This window comes from Plecotus auritus (genome assembly GCF_963455305.1).
Source record: "Plecotus auritus genome assembly, chromosome: 4".
Classification (NCBI taxonomy): Eukaryota; Metazoa; Chordata; class Mammalia; order Chiroptera; family Vespertilionidae; genus Plecotus; species Plecotus auritus.
In genome coordinates this window covers 178,123,956-178,147,996 of record NC_137775.1, presented here as the reverse complement: position 1 = coordinate 178,147,996, position 24,041 = coordinate 178,123,956, and the positions used below count along the sequence as shown (strand labels likewise).

The window sequence follows — 24,041 nt, the reverse complement described above, 5'->3', positions numbered from 1 at the left end:
AGTAGCACCCCCTTGCTGTGACAACCAAGAACGTCTCTAGACATTGCCAAGTGTTCCCTGGGGAGGGCGCAGTCACCCTCGTTGAGAACCACTGAACTAGAACTTGCCACCATGTTGTACTTGTGTTCCACTAAAGTAATTACATGTATCAGTCTGCTTTGAGACCCTAAAGAAATACCTCCTCACTGTCTTTGGATAACTACAGATTTTACCTGTCCCTTAAAGCAGAAAAGTGATAAAATATGTGTGAATATGCTGGTCAAAGCTTCAAATAATAAAAATAGATTCGTCACTGGAATTGTGAACAGGAATAGACTTAGACTGTGTGATTATAGTCCCACCCCTGGCGAATAGTACTCAGTATTACTTTCAGCTTAGTATTTGGTTTACGACTCTTTAAATAATATACTTTAAAAAACTGATCCACACCTTTTTTCTTTCCAACAGTGGACCAGCATTTATACTTTCAGGACACCTATGTTTTCTATCAGTTTTCATCTGATGAATGTAGCTACCTATACTGTGAATTCGAACGAGAAGAAGAGTGGCAAAATGGGGTCAAAATGTTACTGCAGCTTGTGCCTCTCATTCGCACCAGAGCTGGCATCTGTGAACTGTAAGTGGGTGCTGTTTTGTTCTGTGGTTAAATTATTCTCACGTTAAGAACATTTACTGTGTCTGGGAATTGTCCTTTGCTCTTTAAGATTACTATCTCCTTTAAAAGGTAGCTGTTCTAGTCCCATTTCTCAGATGCAAGTTCAGAAAGGTAAAATAAATTACTTAAAATGAAATCAGCTATTAAATGACTGATTTAATATTCAAATCTCAGAAGTCCTTGCCTTTCCAGCTACACCATGCTGCACCTAATTTAATTATTGCTATATGAGTAGATGATCTAAATTAGAAATAAACATAATTTGACTTGAGTTGAGAATAAAATAGTAACTCATATCTTATTCACTACCCAAGTCATGGCTTTCCTAAGAAAGAGCTCAACAGACATTTAGGGAAATAATCTAGAAGCAACATTTGGCAAACTGAAACATCAGTCATAGCCCTGGCTTGTGAGTTCAGTGGTTAGAGCATCAGCTTGTGCACCGAAGGGTCTCAGGTTCGATTTCCCGTCAAGGGCACATACCTGGGTTGCAGTTCAATCCCCAGCCCTGGTTTGGGGTGCATGTGGGAGGCAACAATTGATGTGTCTCTCTCACATCCAAATGTTTTCTTCTCCCTCCCTCCTACCCTCCCTCCCTCTCTCCTTTCCTCCCTTCTACTCTTTCTGAAAATCAATGGAAAAAATATCCTCGGGTGATATTAAAAAATAAAACACATGAAGATACTGAGTCACTATATGATTAAAATGAATTAAAATTAACTCATTTTAGAGAAGGTTTGGGAATAAAGACTTGTCATGATATGGCATTCTGACATGGGGGCCCCATTGTGGGGAGACAAAAACCAAGGACATCCACAAAAATTCTTTTCCTCTCTGACATGTTGCAAGTGCAACTCAAAACTGTCCACACCATTAATGACAAGCTTACTTAACTATAGTGTATTGCAGATTAAAAATTTCAGTTAGCCGAAACCGGTTTGGCTCAGTGGATAGAGCGTCGGCCTGCGGACTGAAGGGTCCCAGGTTCGATTCCGGTCAAGGGCATGTGCCTTGGTTGCGGGCACATCCCTGGTGGGGGGTGTGCAGGAGGCAGCTGATCGATGTTTCTCTCTCATCGATGTTTCTAACTCTCTATCCCTCTCCCTTCGTCTCTGTGAAAAATCAATAAAATATATTTAAAAAAAAATTTCAGTTAATAACTTTTACATATTTAGTTTTTAGAATACATTCCCAAACTGTTGACTCTTTCAGTTAGCAGGGCAAGTAGTATTATCCTCATCTCCTGGGTAAGAACGCAGGTTCTAGGAGAAAGACCTACACCCATAACAAAGATAAGTTACCCTTGTTAAAAAGGACAGGGAGCCCTGGCTGGTGTGGCTCAGTGATTAAAGTGTCGGCCCCAGCACCGAGGAGTCTCAGGTTCCATTCCTGAGCAAGGACACATATCTGGGTTGCATGTTCAATCCCTAGCCCAGGTCGCGGCACATGCGGGAGGCAACCAATCAATGTGTCTCTCTCACATTGATATTTCTCTCTTCTTCTTCTCCTCCTTCCTCCCTTCCATTCTCTCTCACAATCAATGGAGAAAATATCCTCCTGGTGAGAATTAACAAAATGAGAAAAAATACAACACTGAACAGTTAATATAGGCTTTTAGAAAAATAAGTATCAGAATACTAATGAGACACTGGGCTAATGGAAAGTTTGATTGTAGAGAACACATTTTATATCAGGAACTATGCTAAATTCTCTATATCAGTGGTTCCCAACCTTTTTTTGGCCATTCCCCACCTAAGCATCTCTAAAATCCTGATGCCCCCCTGTGACATATAATTCTTATTATTCAAAAAATGAACTCCTATTCATGTGGAGGAAGCCTAAAAGGCATTAACTTGGTCTAAACAAGTTTCCAAAGTACATGGCATCCATGAAAGAGAAAAATAAAAGAATGAACGGACAGTTGAAGTATTGAGGAAGACATCATTGAGAAATTATTTTTAAAAATAATATGAAGTGATATGAAAAAAATAGCAAATAAAGTTTCAAAACATATACTAGAGTACTGAAAGGCATAAATATGTCACAATATATATATTGTGCATGAGGCCCCTGGAACCATAAGAAATAAAAAAAATTCACTGTTAATAACTCATTCTAGAATTGTCCCCCTTAAAAATCAAATTGCCCCCCTGTTGGGGCATTTGCCCCACGTTGGGAACCACTGCTCTATATTCATTATTTTATCTTCAGATGAATCCTGTAAGACAGTTACTACTGTTTTTCTTATTTTATAAGTGAGGAAACTGAAGCACAGAAGTCAGATAACCTGTCCAAGGACATACAAGTGCGTGGAGTGTTTGGGATTTGAGTGCTTGTCTCTGTGGCTCTAATGCCCATGCTTTTAGCACCTGATCCCGGGTTCCTAGGTGGTATGGGGGTCATTCTAGCTTCCCTTTCTGAGATGGTACAAATGGAAACTATAAAAATGTTAGATTGACGCTGAAATGGTTATGAATTCACCACCGCTGTTTACAGAGGACCTTGCAAGGGTAACGCAACCTTCAAATATTTACTCCCCACTCAGCTGTCTAAGTACGGAAAATGTCCTGTAGTGTAATGTGCTTTTAATGTGGGTCAGAAGTTTCCTGAGAAAAGCCCAGGAGCATTTCAATGAACTTGAACACGCTTTCTAAGAAGGTGTGGCCTGCTCCTTAAGCTAGAGGTGGCTGTGCCTTGCTCTGGCTCCGGCATACTTTAGCAGCTCTTAACCGTTCCCTGTCCTGAGGGCAAGATGGAACTGGGTGCATCCCCACGGGCACAGGGGCAACTGAACTCAACTCGCAAGCCGGCCTCATGCTGTAGCTCCAGTCCTTTCTCCTCACTCAGCAGACTGGAATGCCAGTGAATGAGGCGGCTTTGTATATAGGGAAATCCTAGGTCTATTCTAAGTTCTGAAAAGGAAAGTGTTTTAAAAAATGGGGTCTTAATATTTAGTCCAGGTTGCTTCCAGTATATGTCACACTGGTCCCTGAACACAAATGTCATGCCTCTAGAGTTGAGAATCACTGTAGCGTGCCTTGTCTGTCAGCAAATGTTTTATGTTGGTGTGAACATGCGCATTTGGGAGTAGAAATTTCTCTGGGAAAATTGGGTCATTAGGAAGCTATGGGTCTATCTGTTCCACATTGTAAGTCCTAACTATAAACAGATAAAATTACTGAACCACTGCAAGTCTCTTCTGGAGAGAGAGGACGGACATGCATTTTTTTTCTGCAGTAGATCTATAAGCCAACTGCTACCAGTGGTTCTCCTTTCTAATGCCGCGACCCTTTAATACAGTTCCTCATGTTGTGGTGACCCCCAACCATAAAATTATTTTCGTTGCTACTTCATAACTGTAATTTTGCTACTGTTAATGAATCGTAATGTAAATATCTGTGTTTTCCGATGGTCTTAGGCTCTACAGCAGCGGTTCTCAACCTGTGGGTTGTGACCCACAGGTGACCCACAGGTAGAATGTTTTCGGCCAAATTTTGGAAAGCCAGACTTCGAGTAAAGGTTATCCAGACTTAGAATAAAGCATAGTCAGAAAAAAAGGTGCCTGGAGACATTGCCCTCTTTCAGGTGTCACAGGCCTTCCTGTGGTTTCATGCATCTGATCCAGTCATAACTCCTGCTCCAACCCGTGATCCCCGTTCATTCCGCCCCGCCCCACACCCACGTGTTCCCTCAGGCCCATAAGATGCTGTGCTCTCTCCTCAGCTTCTTTCTTGTCCAGTCAAATTCTACCCACCCCTCAAGGGGGAGCCCAAGTCCTACTTTCACTGCAAAACTTCCAGGATGTCTCCAGTCCATGTCTGTCTGTCTTTTAGTAACTTACTGTTCTTGCTGTTTGTATCAAAATCTTTTTCCATTTTTCTGTCTTCTTAGTCCTGTCCGTTCAGCTGTTACCCTCTGCTTGCTATCCATTCTACTGAATGCCCTCTAACGTCTGCTCGGTTCACTAATCGAGGTTGACCACTCACGAGCCAAAAGCCGGTCTCCTGGTCCTTCTACTGACCTTTGTGATACTAGTACCTCAAACTAAACTCTACCAATTCCAGGACAGTCAGCATTGATGCCGTTTTTAAAAGAGCTGTAGAGGATTGCTAAAATCAGACTCACGCCGCGCTCAGACACATATAAAGAATGTAGCTTCCTCGGTTTTCTCCGAGCAGTCTGTCTGCTCCCCAATAAGCCTTCATCCTGATAGACAGCCAGACCGAAGGAAAAGAAGCCCGTATTGATAATCTGCTCAGTCAAGTCATCCTACTCAAGTGCAGTTAAAGGGCCCTCTAGTTATCTGTTAGCATATGGTGGTGAAAAGGCTGCCTCTCCGCGCCCTCTCGGGTTCCTCAGCGGGCGTACGGTGCGTGGCGTGGGCCCCGGGCCCCGAGAGGAGGCTCTCGTGTCAGGGTGGGCCCCCTACCCTCCTCGCTGGTGCTGCCTCGTGTGTGGGCAGCCAGTTCCCTAGTGAGCCCTGAGGTGACCCTGGGGTGCTCTGCTGCCCCTGCCATCGAGCCTGAGGCTGGTGTCATGGATCTTTCTGTCCTGGCCTGCCCAGTGCCTGGGGTCCTGCCTGGCTGGTCTGCCCTCTGGGTGCCCGCTGGCCTTGCTCCTGCTCCTGAGCGGGAGCTTCCACAGACCCCGCATCCAGCCGCTCGGCCTCTGCCGAGACAGCCCCTCTCATTGCCTCCCAGTCTGGCTCTGCCTGATTCTAACTGAGTTTTAAGAAATCAGTCCCGTTCATTGCTGTTACTGCGCTGGAGCAGTGCACTTAATTGACGCGTGTGCTAGCGTTCAGACCCCTCACTAACCAACTCTGGGGGACGACGCTTGGCCCAGTGGGTTGAGGCGGATTTCTCGGCATTCACGATTCCATGCTCGAAACGGAGAAGCAGAAGGGCATTGAGGCGGAGGGAACGGTGTGGGCAGGAGGCTGGGAAACGGGTGGCATGTTGAGGCAGTGCAAGGTGTGTGATGTGACAGGAGCAGGGGGCTGCACCCAGCAGAGCTCAGCTTTAAGAGATAGGGAAGCATGGCTCAGATCGATTTCAGGGTCTGCAAATCCACAGGGAAGCCACGCATTACCTTTACATTGACTAAAGAGAACGACTTCACTGCACGTAGGTCCTGCTGGAAGAAATAAAATAATTTGTTATTTGACTTCACAGTAACATTTTTGTCTTGTATCTGCTTAGTCGACATGCAGAGTTGATGGTCTGTGATCTGTTTCTATGTTCAAGGAGTTCCCCTACTTGACAAATGAAGAGCAACTGACTTAGTCGTTCTGCCCAAGCTGCCCTGGCAGTGACAACAATGTTTTCAGAAAAAGAAAACAGACCAGTACAACTCATGCATACAAGCACAAAAATCTTTCTCAATAAATATTAGTAAATAGAATCCAGCAATGTATAAGGATGATCAGACATCATGAAAAAGGGGAGTTTATCCCCAAAATACAAGGATGGTTCAGCATTCAAAAATCAATGCAATTCACTGTATTCACAGTCTAAGAATAAAACTTATATGATAAACTCCATAAATGCAGATAAAGCTTTTGAGAAAAATCAAAATTCATTCATGATAAAAAATATTCTCAGATAGCTAGGAATATAAGGCAACTTCCTCAACCTGATAAAATCTATCATTTACATGATGCTTAGTGAGAAAGAATTGTCTTTCCCTAGTAAGATTGGGAACAAGACTAATACATCTCTTCTTATCACTTCTTTCCAGTACTGGCCAGTGCAATAAGCAAGAAAAAGAAGTAAAAGGTATACAGATGAGAAGAAAAAACTACAGCTGTCTATCTTTGCAGATAACACAATTATATACATAGACAATTCCCTAGAGTCTACAAAAAACTTACCAGAATTAATAAGTGGATTTAGCACAGTCACAGGATACAAGGTCAATATACAAAATTCAATTATATTTCTGGGTATTAGGACAAAAAACCCACTATGAATCACTTAGGTGTAAACGTAAGAAAGCGTGCAAAAGATGCCTGCCAAACATTTCAAAAGCCAAATGAAATAAGACAAATATGTGGAGGATGCATCCACATTCATAGATTGGAGGACTCAATATTAGGATGTTAATTCTTCCCAAACTGACCTATCTTTCCAATGGCAGCTGCCTCCTGATCATTGGCCTCACCGAACCTGTTAATAATAAAACCTACATTTGGAAACATTGACCTCTAAGCAGGGAGTGTCCCAGAGCTCATTCTTCAGACTTTCTCTCTCATCTGGATGTGCCCCCACCTGGTCTTGTATTTGATATCATCCCCACAATGATGACCTCCAAATTTATGTTCCTGTGTCCCCTTAGCACCCTCCTCTATACACTGGCACCTCCCACTGTCCTGTCACCTCAGTTCCCTTCATTCTCCTTATCTTCCCTAACTGTCCCATGTCCACCTGACAGGTAGAAACAACCTGAGAAATCCATCAGCATCCTTCATTTAGGAAATGGTGCTGGATTAACCCTTCCTAATTGAGGAGATCAACCTCAAGTGGGCCATTTGTACATCTCAAACCTCCCCTTTGTAGTCTTGACTTTCCTGATTAGATCTTCATTTTATGGTCTTTGGACAGGAGGAAGTACGCACGAGTAAACAAACCTTTTTTTTTTAGTGTTTCGCAAAAATGTTTTTCATGATGGAATTTGGCGTAAGTTTTGTGTTGGGATCAAAGGTGAAGAAAATGTCCATTTATCACTTGAAATTGTTTATATAAAAATGACTCTGAAGTCAGCTGACGTTAATCTTTGCTATTACTCATCACCCCTTCTCCCAAGAAAAGGCTAAATCCTCCCAAATTTCCATTGTTTACATGCAAGGCTTATTGCAGGTGTGGTAACAGATCGCTTATCTTTGTCAGAGTGCGTCAGTGTTTAAGAGTAGTACAGGAATTTGAATAAAAATTGAACTTTTAGGCCCGGTTGTGCCAGCTTTAGAATTGTAGCTGTTTAAATATTCAGGATTGATGCTAAAATCCTTAATGTAAAATATACAAAGGAGATATCAGTAATAACTAATTTTATTCAGTTTTAGATGAATGTGTAACTATATACCCCGGACTCTAATGAAACCTGTCATATTCACAATTTACTACTGATTGAGAACTTTCCTTTAGAAGCATAACTAGTAGCCTGATGCTATGAAGAAGTATCTTCCCTCAAGAAGGTTTAAGAGGTGTTTATATTCATCATATTGAACACCTCAAGAAAAAATCCAATTCTCATTTTCCTACCACCCATTTTTCCTTTTGTCATAGCATTTGCTTTATTAAGAAAAGCAGGCCTGTCCAGAATGTAGGTGTTATGGGAGGGTACAGTTGGACAGTACTTGAGTGCTGGGTCTGACGCCCTTCTCACCCGCTTGGGGTCAGTAGGTATTGGATGTGGTAGAGATCGAGTCTGTGCTCCTTGGGGAGTGTTCTCTTGAGGACTTGCTGGCAGTGATTTCTTAGAAAGAAAATGCTCATATCTGGCCCAGGAAATGTTTCTGAAAGGAAAAGTCCCAGAATACCTTTCCGTGCCTGACAATCAGCAGGTGTGAAATGGATTCTGGGTTGTCCCAGGAGAATGTGAATTGCGCCGTTTCCTCCTCAGCTTGGTGGAGGAGCCCTCCTCCTGCTCAAGACTCGTTCTTCTCCCCGGCTTCCTCGCTCTCTCTCTTTGTTGGCTCTTATCCTTCAGTAACCAAATGGTTCTCCCAATCATAATAACAAAAAATCAAATCCACCTTTGGTTTTATGTCTTCTAGCTACTTCTTCATCCATCTCCTTTGCTTTATAGCCAAAGTTCATGGCTCTCAGCCTAAAGCCCAGATTCTTTAGCAATAACAGATGGAGCCTGACTGGTCTGGCCTTGGCTTTACCTCTTGCCATTTTTCCGCTTGCATGTCCGGGTCACCCTGCCGCAGTTCCAGGGCCATACTTATCCATCAGAAACTCACCATGGACGTCACTTCTCCCAAGACACCTCTGACCATCACACATCGGGCTAAGTGACTCTCACTTGTGTTGCAGAGTCTATCTATCCTAAAGATAGATTTTGCTAAATCTACCGCATATTACGATTTTTTCCCACATACTTGTGTGCTGTATATCTCCTGTTTGTCCTGGGATCATGTTTGAAAGATTTCTATCTTGGTTCAAACAGTGCCGGTGTCCTGGAATTTCATTAGCCCCTAGCAGGAGTAGTCTGAAGTCCATCCTAAAAACCATGTTTCTCTCAAGTTCCTTCAAACCAAACAGACCAGGACCGGTCAACATGGGCCTGGCTGTGGGGGGTTTCAGGGGGAGGTAGTGGACAGGCCTGTCTGACATCCTCTTTTCTGTAAGAATTCCGATTGGAAGACAGGTGTGTTACCCACCCTCATCAGTCCCAGTCCAGAATATCTCTGTTTAACCCACAGGTTAATGTGTAGTATGTATATAAGGCACACTCAGAAACAAATGAAAGCCCCTGAGATGGCAGTAGGAGCATTTCACATCAAAGCTGACTGAGGCCACATTTCATATTGTTAGATGTGTCTGTCACGTGCAGCATCAGCAACATCGCCATGCCCAGCAGTGCTGGCTCAGCAGGCCTGGAAGGTCATGAGTGACATCTCAGCGGGATTGGCATGTGCCAGTTTTGCACAGTCTCTATCTCCTGAACAACTTGACTCCAAATGTTTGTCTATTTTGTGGTTGTTGGGATGCGTTTAACACTTTTTTTTCTGTAGGAACAATGTTATATGTTGTGGTAGCCCTTGGCAGCCCACATATGCTATTCAATATTGAGACACAGACAGACAGACAGAACTAGTGAATTTTAAAAATTTGATCACATACAAAGGTAAAGTGATAATAATATTTCTCTAAGAAAATGCTTCCAACCTTCCACTGTGGAATACCAGGAAATCAAACCCACCTTGAATTTTGAGGCACAAATGTTTTGATTAAAGAATGTTCTAGCTCATGTATAGAATTACAGTAAGTTTTCTTTGTGAAAACTTCATTGGAATAATAATCTCAAACCCATTATACTAATTCTCATGAAGACATTTTCACAAAGAGAATTCTGGGAATCTCTGCAGGGAAGCCAGTTAAATCCAAGTTGCTGGAGATGCTGCTGGGACTGGCAGTATGAAACTATTGCCCAGATCACGGTTCCTGTGCGCTGCCTCCTACTGCTCTTTATTGGAACTCAACCACGTTGAGCTGAGAGTTTGTGTTGAAAGACGTTCTTGGGTGGGGAACTTCTGCTTCTTTTCTTTTACATTATGCATTGCGTAAATGATTGCCAAACAGTTGCCTAGGTAGGGTACTGACATGAAGTCTGTGCTAATTATTTCCTAGAACAAGATCAGGCGGTGGGGGTGGTAATTATGCTGCTGTTATTTAATCTATTTTCAAAGTTACCAGATCTTTGGTATGAGGTATAAGAAAGTCAATCTTGTTGGATTTTAGTGACAAAAAGGTCATTGAAAGGAAGACCTGCTGCAGGGAGCTAGGAGAATGTATGAATAACTAGAGGGAATAGTTCTTGAGTATAAGCAGGGTCCTTCAGTTGACTTGAAGGTAACTAGTTAATATCTTGTGCAGCAATACTCCTGTGATGGTAGTTCATAGCAGAGCATTCCTTGAAGTTTAAGGTTCTCGGTAAATATGCAGGGTGGGGCAAAAGTGGGTCTACAGTTGTTCATGTGGAAAATAATGCAATCAATAGTAATCCAAGGATAAATTCTGTGTTTCATGTACCCACAGATATAAACCTACGTTTGCCCCACCCTGTCTTCAACAAATAGTCATCGAATGTCTCTCACACCAGTTTGTGTTCTAAGTGTTGGGGATGCAACAATGAGCAAAAGAGATATCTCTACTCCCACAGAGCCTACAATCTAGTAGGGGAGGATAGAATTTCATAAATGAACAGATTTATGTTGGTTAAAGGTGGAAACCGTTAAGAAGAAAAATAAAGTGGGAAATGAGGGCTATGGATATGGGTCAGGGAAGGCTTCTCTGGGAAGTTGCCAGAGACTTGAAGGATGTCAGGAGAGGAGCAATGTGGGTATCTGAGGAAGGCGTTCCAGGTCGAGAGGACAGCCGGTGCAGAGGCTCAGGGCAGAAGCATCGAAAACAAAGCAAGTGTGGCTGGAGGAGATAAGAGAGGGAGGAATGAGAAAACCACCAGAAGGCCAGATCCCAAGGGCTTCGTAAAGACTTTGATTTTATGCAAAAGGAGATGGAGAGTCCTTTGAGGATTCTGAGCAAAGGAGGGGCATGATCTAACTTGCATATTAATAAGTCCCCCCTGGCCCCTGGGTCCAAGTTAGATTCTGTGGCTGGACCACAGTGGTAGCAGCGGTGGTAAGAAGTGGTCAAATAAGAGATACACCTGGAAGCCAATAGGATTCCAGGATGGATGCAGTGTGGATTGTGGGTGGGTGGCTGTGCTTGGGGGAAGGGAGAGAAAATCAAGGCTGACGAGCAACTGGGAGGATGGACTTGCTATTAGTTAAGGTCAGGGAAGACGGTGGGGAGGGGAGGGCTTTTGTTTCTTTTTTGGTGGGAGCTGGGTAGGATGATAATATGTCCAGTTTGATAGTTAGGGGGACCAGGGCAGGGGACCACAGGCTTTTGCCACTCCTGTGTCCTCTCAACTACCCTTAGATATTAACCTCTCCAACTTATAAAGACGTCTGCCCGCAGCAGTAGGACTTGGGTTCCGGCTTGGGCTATTGTTACACAGAGACACTGAGAAGCAACCATGAACATGCTTAAAGGGGTGTGCCCACTGGGTGGGAGCTTCCCGCTGGCACAAACCCTCAGGGATGGGTCTTTCTTCCGGGGTCACTCCTTTTCTGTCTTAAAGTCAACTTGTCGTTGCCGGTACCTGGGGATTCCAGCCCGGGTTTCTGTGGTTCCCTTCCCTAGCCACACTTGGAACTTCTCTCTTCCTCTCTTGTCCACTGAGCAATACATGGGAAATATGCAAGTATTGCAACTGATTCTTTGCTTTACTCTCCCTTGCCCGACCTGTTCCATTATCTATTTTGATCTGATATGTGACAACGTTGTCTTCACTGGACTGCACTGATGTGTATTTACATACATAAAATAATCAGAATTCATCTACACTTTATGAAAATACATTTGCTGGGGAAAGACGGGTCTGGTATTTCTGGGCATTTTGGCATTGAGCCTTGGCGGGACCCAATGGTGAGGAAGACAAGTGGTTGAGGGTTAGCCTTCTCTCTTCCTTTCCCCTTTTCAGACTCCTACTGTTTGCTCATTCCCACCAGTTCTGCTCCCAAGACTCTCCTTCCCAGCTGGTGAGATGCAGGTGCCTGCTTGTGCCCGTGCCCGGGGCAAGGGGCACATTAGCAGGAAAGAAAGGGTGTTTCTGAATTCTAGGGCTCTCAGCAGGCAGGGGGATAGCCCTTGCTGGTTTGGAGTCTGGAGAACAGCAGGACGAGATCTGGGTCTTAGAAAGGTAATCCTTGTGTCTGCAGGAGATTGGACACAAGGGGAGAAGACAGAGACAAAGAAGTTGATCGGGTGGTTAAAATAATTTGTGCAAGAGAAGGTGCAGGCCTCAACTGTCAGTGAGGCTTGGCCGTGACCGTGAGGGACTGAAGGAAAGCAGAGCCTGAGGAAGGGAAGTGAGAGAGTCTGGTGTCTGGCGAGGCGGGCGGAAGGGGATGGCCACAGGGCGACCACGGAGCTGAGCTGTGAGGGGCGCGGGCAGGAGGAAGAGGAGTTCAGTGTAAGTTATGCTGAGTTCCAAGAGCCTAAAGATTCCCCACGTGGGTGGAAATTCCTGGAATTGCCACCTAGAGCCACATTGAAGGCAGATGGAAAAACAAGGGGAGCTCGAGGCCGGAGAAAGATTAGGGAGGTCCAGGCGAAAACTGTGCTGATGGAGGTGATAAAAGTGGGACATGGGCTTCGGGCAGCTCTCTGGAGATTATCACCCCGCTTTTCTCAGGCACATTTCCTTTGTGCCGAGGCATGTTTTGTGCTGGAAGAATGATGACAGGTAGTTTTGCTTCTGAACAGGGACTAAATTATTTGCCACTGAACCAGCAACTGCTCAGCCATCACTCATGAAATAGTCATTATCAGTCACAAACACAAGGGCTTCCCTTGGAATTTTGAGTTTCTCTCAGAAGTTTGTTGAAATGACATTCATGACAGAATCTGTGGTGCAAAATACCTCATCCCATCAACTAACCCAGGTGTCTGCAGGGTCTGAGAAGCAGGGGACGGCGTGACCAGCTGCGCCTCCCTGTGGACCCAGACGGAGCATCGAAGCCCTTGGGATGTGCCCTGGTGTCTCGGTGCGCTTGGTGCTTCATTTCCTGACAGATCTGTCAGTCACCTCAACTTAATCGTATAATTTGGTTTGGCGGCTGAGGTTATAAAACGTTGCAAATCTCTCCTTAGTATAACTTCATGTATAGGAAAACCTTTTTAAGACCTTTTTTTTTTTAATGCTTTTATTTATTTCAGAGAGAGGAAGGGAGAGGGAGAGAGAGAAACATCAATGATGAGAGAGAATCATTGATCAGCTGCCTCCTGCATGCCCCCTACTGGAGATCGAGCCCAAAACCCAGGCATGTGCCCTGACTGGGAATCGAACTGTGCCCTCCTGGGTTCTGGATCGACTCTCAACCACTGAGCCATACTGCCCGGGCAGAGAAACCTTGTGAATAGATAATTTTAATAATAAAGCTCATTGTTTGAAATATTCATCATCAATGTAACTTGCTTTTTGGGGAATACGGTAAATTATCATGCTCAGTTCCCACTGTTTTTATTGGGTAGGTCATTAGGTAATGTTTCAAACACTTTGCTGCATAAGTAATTAAGCTATTGGACAACACCTGCACTGTTTCATACCTGCATCATGTAGTTCTTATAAAGGGAGTAGTTTGTAACTCACTGCTCTGAAAGGGTATGGCTTGTTTTCTATAAAAAGGTTTAATAACATGTACAGAACAGGAAGCCAATGTCAGAATTGATCTGACCAGCGTTTCTTTTCTTGAAGAGCTTCTTAGCTCCCCTGTGAGCTGGGAGCCGCCCTCCTGCCCCTCCGGCTAGCACCCCAGCCGGCCCACTGCTATTGGTGCGATTGAAATCAATCACTGGACTGCCATCCTGATAACGCCGATCCGCAGGGCAGTTACCACACCCCTCCAGTTCCACAGGGGAGAAGGGATTGCTTGTGGAAATATGGACCTGGGAGACAATTTATATATTCAATGGCATTAGTTAATTTTTTTCTTTGACCAAACCAAGAAAAAGAATGCAGTTCTGTAAGATTTGTTTTAAAAAGTAGATCATTTTGTACGTTAGTACATGCGTTTGTGCAGTGAACATTTTTTCATGAATTACATTAGAAAGGTGATTTTCCTAAACAAACTGATCCTATACTGTGTAATATATCTCTGTAGATTCAACATATGCACACACTTTTTTTTTTTTTTTTTTTTTTTTGGCTTCTCAACTGGGCTGTCTCTCTTAAAAAAGAACAAAGGGCTTCTTCTACTATTGTTTTCCACATAAATCCTATCATAGTATTAGGTCTATAATAGACCATTTCAGAATACATCTGTTTTGGCTGGAACTCAGAGGGAGTGGAAAATTCATGATTCATATTTTCAAAATCTGGATTTCATTTAGTCTAGAGGGAATGTTAGTGCTTAACCAGCACATATTCACAGCCACTTAAGCTTTGTGTATGTCCGTATCTGTAAATCAGTGTGCCGGGATTGTGTTGTGAAATCATTTGGAGAACAGCACTCCATCTTCAGGATTTAGCTGGTGTTTTGTGAAGAGGTTCTTGCTGACTGAATTTGAAGGGACATTTGGGCTGCACCAGAACTGAGTTCCCACGGCACTACTGACACCATGTTATTTGCTTGGGGACTTTCACTCATGTATTAAACAAGAAGGATTAGACAATCGTGTGTTAAACAGTGGGAATGCCATCTTGTTCCCCATAACTTGGTAGATACATTTGAGTGACCAGAGCTGAAGGGTAATTCGTTCTTTGTTTTTCAAAGGTCTCATCGGAAAATCGAAGACTCAGAAGAAAGCAGTGATGAAATTCTCGCACGTCTAACGTCTGCGGTAAGGCCACGCACGTCCCCTCCCGAGGGGTGCGGAAATGATGAATCCAGGGTTTTTGAAGGGAGGCATTTGGCAGTGATGTAGGGACACTGGCCCTGTGGCTGCTCATCATTGTTGGAGGCCCCCGTCAAGGTGAAAGGAGGCCCCGGCATGGACTCGCTCTACTTGGTGCAGCCTGTCCAGCAAGACCATGGATATTCCTGGTGGAAAATTCCTGGCACCTCCGTGGAGGCATAAAATCTGATTTTTTAAATAAAGCATGACTTAATCTAGGGGAAGTTGTGACCTACTGCACGAAGGAGAAAAGACTGTGTTTCATTAGGGGAAAAAAAAATAATTACCACAGCCAACAAAAGGCCAGATGATTGGTTTTTAATGTACTAGAATGGAACATTTTCATTGTGTTTTTTTAAGGCCAAGAATCAGAATTGGTAATTGCCTTGTTGGTTGAAGAGACGTTTATGCCCACCTTCATAGAAAAGCTAGCGTGGTCAGTGGCCATGGGGCTGCGGTTTTGAAGGGCTCTAGCCATCCTCCGCGCAGAATCTTCATCCACTGGCGTGGCTTTTGGGAAGCTGTTCTAGCCTTACCAAAGCTTCTTTAATTCTGCTTTAACTTTATTATTGGAATTGCTGAAAATCATGCTGGGTTAGGTTATGTATGTGGTTGAAACTGATCTTGTACAGTTTTACACACCAGGTTGGTGTCTGAGCATAGCTTGAAAGTTAGAAGTAGCCTTTCCTACTCTTAAACATAGCTTAGAAAAGTAATTTTTTACTAAATACAGTGATCGGTGGTATAAAGCTTCATGTGAAATGGAATTTTGACAGCATATTAAGAAAAGCTATTTAGCATGACCTTTACAGCTTACTTTTATTTATTTATATGTTTTTTTATTTTATTTTTTTCATCACCATTTATTCCTTCTATGCCCTCTTCCACCACCCCATCCCTCCCCCTACCATTTATCTTTTATATTGAAGTATAATTGACACACATCATTGTATTTGTTTCAACATAATGATTCAATATTTGTATATATTGTGATACGTTCACCACAATAAGTCTGGACATCTGTCACTATACATAGTTACAGAATTTTTTTTCTTGTGATGTGAACTTTTAAGATTTATTCTCTTAGCAACTTTCAAATATGCAATACGGTATTATCCACTGAAGTTCCCATGCCTTACAGTACATCCCCACGACTTACTTATATTATAACTGGAAGGTTGTACCTTTGACTCCCTTCACCCATTTTGCCCACCCCTGCTTCTGGAGATATAGATATGTAGATATATTAAAGCCTAAGCAACCGTTACGACCAAATAACCGGAACGACCGGTCAACTAGTCGCTATGACACACACTGACCACCAGGGGGTAGACGCTCAATGTGGGAGCTGTCCCCTGGTGGTCAGTGTGCTCCCACAGCCAACCTCCCGATCAGGACTGGGCTAGACGGCCCTGATAGACCCTGAACGCTGGCCAGGCCTAGGGACCCTACCCGTGCACGAATTTCATGCACTAGGCCTCTAGTATAGATATAAAATCACATTTTCTTTATCCATTTATCTGTTGATGGACACTTCAGTTGTTTACATATCTTGTAAATAATGTTGCAGTGAACATGGGGATGCAGATATCTTTTCTAGTTAGTGTTTTACTTTTCTTCGGATAAATTACCTAGGTGTGGAATTGATGAATCACACAGTAGTTCTATTTTTCATTTCTTGAGGAGCCTCCATTCTGTTTTCCATAGTAGTTGCACCAATTTACATCCCCACCAACAGTACCCAAGGGTTCCCTTTTCTCCCCATCCTTGCCAAGACATGTATTATTTCGTGTCTTTTTGATAATAGACATTCTAACAAGATGTGCGATGATATTTTATTGTGCTTTTGATCTGCATTTCTCTGACGATGAATGATGTTGAGCATCTTCTTGCAAACCCATGGGCCATTCTGTATGTCATCTTTGATAGGGCTCTAGCAATCCTTCACACAAAATCTTTATCCAATGGCTTTGTTTTCTAGAAACCTTTTCTAGCAGTTTAAAATATGGACCAAAGAAGAGTGCCTCATGTGTGCACAGTCATTAAAATGGCACCCACAACAGCACTATGAAATAGGTGGGATATCTGTTTCATAGATATGAAAGCTTGTGACGTTAAGTAATTTGCCCAAGATCACCCATCTAGAATGGCACAGAGCCAGGATCTAAATGCAGACTTTTCTACTTCCCAATCATGTTCTCCCAGCAATACCATTCACTGTACTGTCTTTTACAGTCATCTCTTTTTATTCAAACTTGGGAGTTCTGTAGGTGGCTGTCTTTTAAAAAATTCGCACTCTTTAAACCCCAATCATTTATTTCTTAGTCCCAGTTTAGGTTCATAAAAAAAAAAAAAAAATTCCTGAAACTCTACCCTGGAAGAAAAGTGAGTTTTCATAGTAAAGGAACATGAGAAGATAGTACATGTTTAAAAATACTAGTAAAAATGTCTTTATAATTGAGCCAGATTTACAGTTGTTGAATTTATTCAAACATGACCAATGTAAATGGTCCAGTCATGTTTCTGGTGGTTTTCAGCAAAGAGCCACCCTCCCAAGTGCCTGATGTCCGCAAACCTAAACAATAAAACTCTGTAAGAAGTTTTCAGCTCATGGGAAAATGACAGATGTAATAGAATCCTTCCATTATAGAAAGTCTACAGAAACACTTTGGACATTATTATCTGGAAAGTGTTTCTCTGTTATATATAGTTTCTGCCTTAGCACCTTAGCTTCATTTCTAATTTCTTCTGACCCTACGAATTTTGTTACCTTGAAAACTTTCTCTTTTTCATTTACTATGAGTCTCTGTTGGTCTGATAAAGCTGGTGGGCTGAGAAGGGCCCTTGGACGACATAGCCTCCCAGTTCCCACTCTTGAAGTTCTGAGCATGATTTTATTTTTAACCATGCATCCCTCCAGTGTTCATGACAAAAAGAGTACTCAGAATTGATGATATGACTTTTACATATTTGTATTGCAATGCAGGGTAAACAAAATATAGGGAAGAATTTATAATGAATTAAGTGTTACTTTCAAAGCCATAATTCTTAGGATGTAAATTTAGGAAATATGTTAAACGTTGAGGCATTGCAAAGAACTGAGAGTACTTGGGAAGCATCCAGAGACAGGAAATAGAAACATAGATATCTTTAAAAGGAGATAAAAACTGATTCTAGACTTCCGTCTCTTGTTTCTTTAAAAGCAACATCCCAAACAATCGCTATTAAACCATTTCTCTTTCTTTTGGCTAAATTTTCATGATGGAAATTGTAGGGATAAGAAAACACAAACATCTTATCTGGACTTGAGTAAAATTCGTGGATTTTGTTCAATTGTCAAACCACCGAGCTGATGTGAGTTAGGCGAAGATGTGAATTCCATGTGTCAGATGCCTGTTTGGTGGTATGGTGACATTAGTGGCATTTATGAAAGGCTAGGGGGCATGTGGTGTAGTACTTTGTGCTGCTTGGTCCTGTGAAATCAGCCATCACTTGGATGGTGAAAGAAAACAGTGTTGAGTGTCTACAATATAATGCTAAGTTGGGGTGATAGTGGTGTAGAGTTTGTGGCCAAATCTTGAGAGATGATTTAAAATTACAAATCAAGTATTCAGAATTTGGAAGAGAGGTCAATGGGGATGAGAGCAAATTCCAATACTCTGGGACCATGTAACTAGACCCTCTTACACCCTCCATTGCTTCTCAGAACAGATTTAGTTTATAATTTTCATCTGTTTCAATTTCTCAGCATCTTTCTGCTCTGTCCCCTCACTCATGTTCTTCGGTTCATCCCATTTGAAGGTAGAATCCGAGCTTCTGATGCTTTTAATGGCATTTTCTAAATTCCTTCTCATGGGGTCTTTGGGTGCATTACCAGTCCTCTGAGAAATTCCGCTGAGCTAAAAAATCTTACTTGCCAATCAAACCCAAATTGTAAATGAAGGTACCTGCTGTAAGTTCTAGAAGACCGTGAAGCAAATGAAGCCCCAAGAAGCAAGTCAGCCATGTTTTTGGTGAAAGTGCTAGAAAAAAAGAAACCTGCTTTGGGATTTCTTTCTGTGTTTCTCTAGGAGGGAAACAAAAGAGAGCTGATTATTACTAACTCTGCATATTGTCAACTTCACAGAAACCTTTTTCCCTGCTCAGTGTCCAGAAATTGTGATGTAACACTCTCAGTTTTCACGTCTACTGTGACCTTGTTCTCTCATGATTCTAGCATTCCTTCTAGTTAAGGTCTTGTTCTCACTCCCCCTGCTCCCCCCCACATTTGGAATCCTGCTTGACCCATAAAACGGATCTGATTTCACTTTCATTCACTAAGGCCTGCCCTTAACTTGGACCTTTGATTTTTCTCCCAGGTCGTCTTTTCCTTACAGTTCCCTTGGGAAACGGTGGTTCCCGAGGCACAAGGAACTGGGTCTATTGAACAACCAGTTGTTCTGAATGGCTGAGTGCATGATGCTGTGAAACTCAAAGACGTCAACTTTTCAAGATTTTCGCTCTTGTCCGCCATCTCCTTCCTCTAAGATTGCCAGTTCTCAGAGTTTGCTTTCACCCATTTGAAGCCCCTCTTCTTTGCCATGTCTAATTTTTCACCTGAAACGTCAGCTATGTTCTTGAAGGATGTGTCTGTCACAGGATGCTATTTATACCTTTCTGGGTCCAGGAAGCATACAAAGTGTCCAGGATTTCTGTCGTTTGTACTTCTCGATGAATCTGCAAGTTGGATTTGATTCATTGGAGAATTTCTTTTTCAACAGTAGTATCTGAAGATAACAGTGACAGCTTTTTAAATCGGAAGCTTTCCAGTTGGTACTGATTCAGCGAGCAGAAATAGCGTGGGATTTGGGTTTTGATGAATCTCAAAAAGTTAGGCTTTTAGAGACTTACTTAAGAGACCGTATGCCAAGTTAGCAAGGTCTAGAAATAATCTTAGGTGAGTCAACGTGGGGAGAATCTGTCACATTTAATACATGATGAGCACAACCCAGTGATGATTTTCACCACATATGGAAATATGTTTTTTTTAAACACGCACCTTTTTCCTGGCTGTCTGCCTCTTCCTTTCTGGGGAATGGAGAAACGGGGTGTAGTTAATCTCCCTTTTCTTCGCCTGTCACAGACCTGAGTGAGCATGTTTGTTCAGAGAATAAAAGTAAGTTACTCCCCCAGGGAATGACTAACTTCTGTCTGGCTGCCACAGGATCATGAACATCTTGTTACCTTATATTTCTTATCTGTAGGGAACATAAAATTCCTGCTTGGAATCCTTATTCTGGCTCCAGCTCTTCCAGTGGCTTAAGAGCGACTCTGTGATTTGGAGAAGGGCCAGGTGGATTGAGTTTTTAAAGAAAGTGGCAAGTGAGACCCTAGAAGAGAGATCTGGTTTCAAGGAGCATTTATAAAGCACCAGAGGAGTTGAAGCACATTTCTGGTGTAGTATTCCTTGTTCTTGTTTTTCATAAGAAGTCATGGGGCTCATTAGTGTCAAAAGGGCCTTGGGCTGTGGATTGTAGGTCTCCGGGCCTATTGGTTGCTCTTTCCCCCGGTGGGATCACACATAACACTTCCCAAACCTATGATTATCAATACCCGAACAGACAGCTGAATGGAATATTTCTATCATTTGTCAATAAAAAAAATGCATATATGTTCTATGTCTGTTGCACATCAGAATGATTTTCATCATCCTGGAAATAAACCTCAAATTCCAAGATTATAGATGTACACACATAACTTTTTAAAATTAATTACTCAGTTATCATCTCTGCTTCCAAATAAACCTGCACCTACCCAGATTATGCCGTAATCTAATTTAACTCCAGCCTTGAGAATTTAGTTTTTGGTGAACAGTATAATACATGCTGTTTGCCTACTGAAACGAGCCCAGTGGGGAGACATTTATTGGAAAGCATCTGTTCTGGGCACTGTAAGTGTGTAGAACCCGTTCAAGAATAAAACGTGTCTCAACAAATCTCTTGTGAAAAGGGGAAGAGCGTGTGTGTGTGTGTGTGTGTGTGTGTGTGTGGTGTGTTGTACGTGTGTGTTGTGTGTGTACATGTATATGTATACATATATATGTATACTATGGTATTTGGATATCTATTCCCAATATGAAAATTATTTTGACATGCAATACACATAGAAAACATAGACATTTTTGATTGAATAGAAACATACTACTCAGCTGTCAGTCAGTATATTGACAGTCTTGAGTTTGTGAAATGTTACTGTGAAATTCTGTCTGAGGGACATTAAAGGAGCTTTAAAAGAATGATCCATGAATATCTCATATTGGGCTGCTTCTTTGTGCATATGTTTAAAATAAAACTTCTTACAGCTACTTCAATGAAATGTAATTTTGCATTCTTAAGTCAATGTTATAGCTTTATATAGCACATATTCATATTGCAGAAGGACCAGGAGGCATATAAAAAAAGGAAAAATTACTTGAATTTTTTTGGTGGTGATGAAATAAGGTAGATTTTTTTATGTTTCTGTCTTTTTACTTTGTTGTAAAAGTTAGAATATAATGAAATTTCATGTGACTGCTGTGTAGAAATAGTGTGAAATCTGTTCCTCTATTTGTAAGTGTCAAATGGTGGTAAACCTGGTGGTGAGCTGTCTTCACTGTGGATTCAACTCTGTAGTTTTCTTCTTATGTACCTGACACCTGGATTGTTTAACTTGGACTTAGAGACTTTTACAATTTTTAAAAATCCCTGACTAGAAAAGTGCTCATAATGAAACCACTCATAAATAACTTATTAACACTCCTGGTGTTTATTGCTTCCTAGGTTATTTTTCTTATGTGTATATATTTTTATTTTTAAAATGACCCTTTTATTTTGTGGTCTGTACTTGTCACTTAATACGTTTTCAGTGCTGAAAGTACCTCCTGTGACATTTATAGTGGATCTGTCATATCCCGTTTCATGATTTACCATTTCCCCTACTTTTGAATATAATGCTTATTTTTCATCTTTTGCTCTTATAAACAGCACAGAGATGACCTCTGTGTGGGTAAAATGGGGAAGATGTTAGTGTATCAACCTGTTGATTTCGGAAGACCACCTGAGAAGCGGGTAAAGGCTAAGAATGACTGATATCTGGAGTTTTTGCCTTGTGCGGGCATTCTGCTAACGCTTTTCATGCACCATTGCACTTCAGGCTCACTCAGCAGAGTACATTATCATCACAGTGAGGAGATGGAGCTTTTTAGACAGAAGTAGTCACTGAGTGTCCACTTTGTCCTGGCCAGTTTGGTTCAGTAGTTAGAGCGTCAGCCCAGGGACCAAAGGGTGGTGGGTTTGATTCCTGGTCAAGGCATATGTCTCAAATTCAATCCCCAGCCCCTGTCAGGGCAGTCAGGGTGCATGCTTGAGGCAACCAGTCATTGTGTCTTTCTCACATCAATGTTCCTCTCTCTTTCTCTCTCCCCACCTCTTCCCTCCCTTCCACTCTGTCTGGAAAATAATGGAAAAAATATCCTCAAGTGACGATTTAAAAAAAGAAAGTCCACTTTAATTAAAAATAACAATTTAGGATTCTTAAAACAGTTTTTCACATCATCTTCACTTAACACATTATAGTTACTGAATAGGTCTCAACAAATGGGATTTAGGATTAGATTATAGAATTTTTTGGAAGAATTTTATGAAATAAGACTTGACAAATTACAGTAAATAACATTTTAATATCTAAATGGTCAGGAGTCATTAAATACTGGTAAACACGGCTGTGTGGTTTAGCAATTGAGAATTCAATCAGACTGCTTCTGAGGGTTTCTGGCTTCATTATGTGCACTCCGGAATGTGCAGACTCTGGTAAAGATTTTATAACAGATAAATCATTTTGCAGAACTGGACTCTATTAGCAAGTTCCTATAAGACGCTAAGAAGGTGTTGAGGAGTAGTTTTTTAGGAAGGCTCTGAGGATCTGTGTTACTATTTCATGGTTGGTAGAATAGTCCCCCAAAGATGAATACCCTCATTAGCACCTGCAAATATCACATTAGATGGTAAAAGGGGCCATCAGATATAATTAAGGCTGCAGACCTGATTGTCTGCATGCACCCATTCGAATCCCATGAACCTTTAAAGCTAAGAACTTACTCTGGCAAAAGTCAAAGAGAAATGGCAGAAGAGAAGGTTAAACAAAATCCAAGCACGAGAAGGATTAAACACAGCATTGCTGGCTCAGAGGAGGAGGAGCCCACGAGCAATGACCATAGAGGCCTCTGGGAGTTAAGGGCAAGTTCCAGGTGACACCGGAATCCTAGAACTACTTCAAGGTTGGCATAAAATAAATGGACATTTCCTTTGCCTGTTCAGGCTTTTGAATCTTGAGTTCTGACTCTTGTTCTCCTAGGAATCCCTCCGTGTTAGTGATTTTTATAGACAGACTTGCTAGTTGGCAAAGGTCTTATTTGATCTGGATTCATCCCAATCCAGTGTTTTGAATGTAACATCCCTTTATGCTTCTATAGGAGTCTACCCCCTACAGGTAGGAGACCCCTACATAGGAGACCCCTGAGATACCTGGGACCTGACTAGTGTTATGGTTATAATAAGGCTATCATTGAGACACCTACCTCCAAAAAGCACAGTGAGTGGGAATAAAGTCCTGCATTTAGGTTTTTAAGTTTCTTATGTAAGTCAGCTACATGGACATGCATCTGCTTGGACAGAGGTTCACATTAAAAAGATCTGATAGTTTTCAGATGATCACAATCACAGTATGAGTTAACAATGGAAATTGGGTTACTTAGTATGGACAACAATGTTTTTAGTAAAATTAATAGGCATATCTGTATGTATTCAAAACAAGTTTATATAAAAGGTTTTAACAGTGACAACAATAAAAGTAAAGTTAATAAAAAGATTTTAAAAATATCCCTAGTCTTGATATATTTGCACAAGCATAAGCATATTTTGTCTTCGCAGCATGCTAAACAAACACGTCTTTGATGTGGTGACAGCAATTACTGGGGAAACAGCAATTTGTTAAATAAACTATTAGGTGGAGAACAGTGGTGTCTAGACAGATATTTATATATCTTTCTTAATTTTCCAATTATTGGTTGACATGAACAGGTATTGCAGCATTATCTATGTGTCAGATTTGTGGCAACATTAGCTCTTCAACAAAATAATGAACTTGGAGATAGGAAAACAGGCTTCTGCGGAACAAAGAAA

The 24,041-nt window shown here is 41.9% G+C and overlaps 1 protein-coding gene across 4 annotated transcripts in view; it reads left to right on the top strand.

Annotated features, from left to right (window-relative positions):
* The window catches only part of RAPGEF5 (Rap guanine nucleotide exchange factor 5), a 279,765-nt gene that overhangs the window by 130,927 nt on the left and 124,797 nt on the right, over positions 1–24,041 (top strand). For all 4 annotated transcript variants that reach the window (XR_013960501.1, XM_080666447.1, XM_080666445.1 and 1 more), the window contains exons 5-6: positions 448–616; positions 14,724–14,790. Coding sequence is in view for 3 of the 4 variants with exons in the window: in XM_080666447.1 (XP_080522573.1) it covers positions 448–616; positions 14,724–14,790 (236 nt within the window). In the remaining variant the exon portion in view is untranslated. The remainder of the gene's footprint in view (positions 1–447; positions 617–14,723; positions 14,791–24,041) is intronic.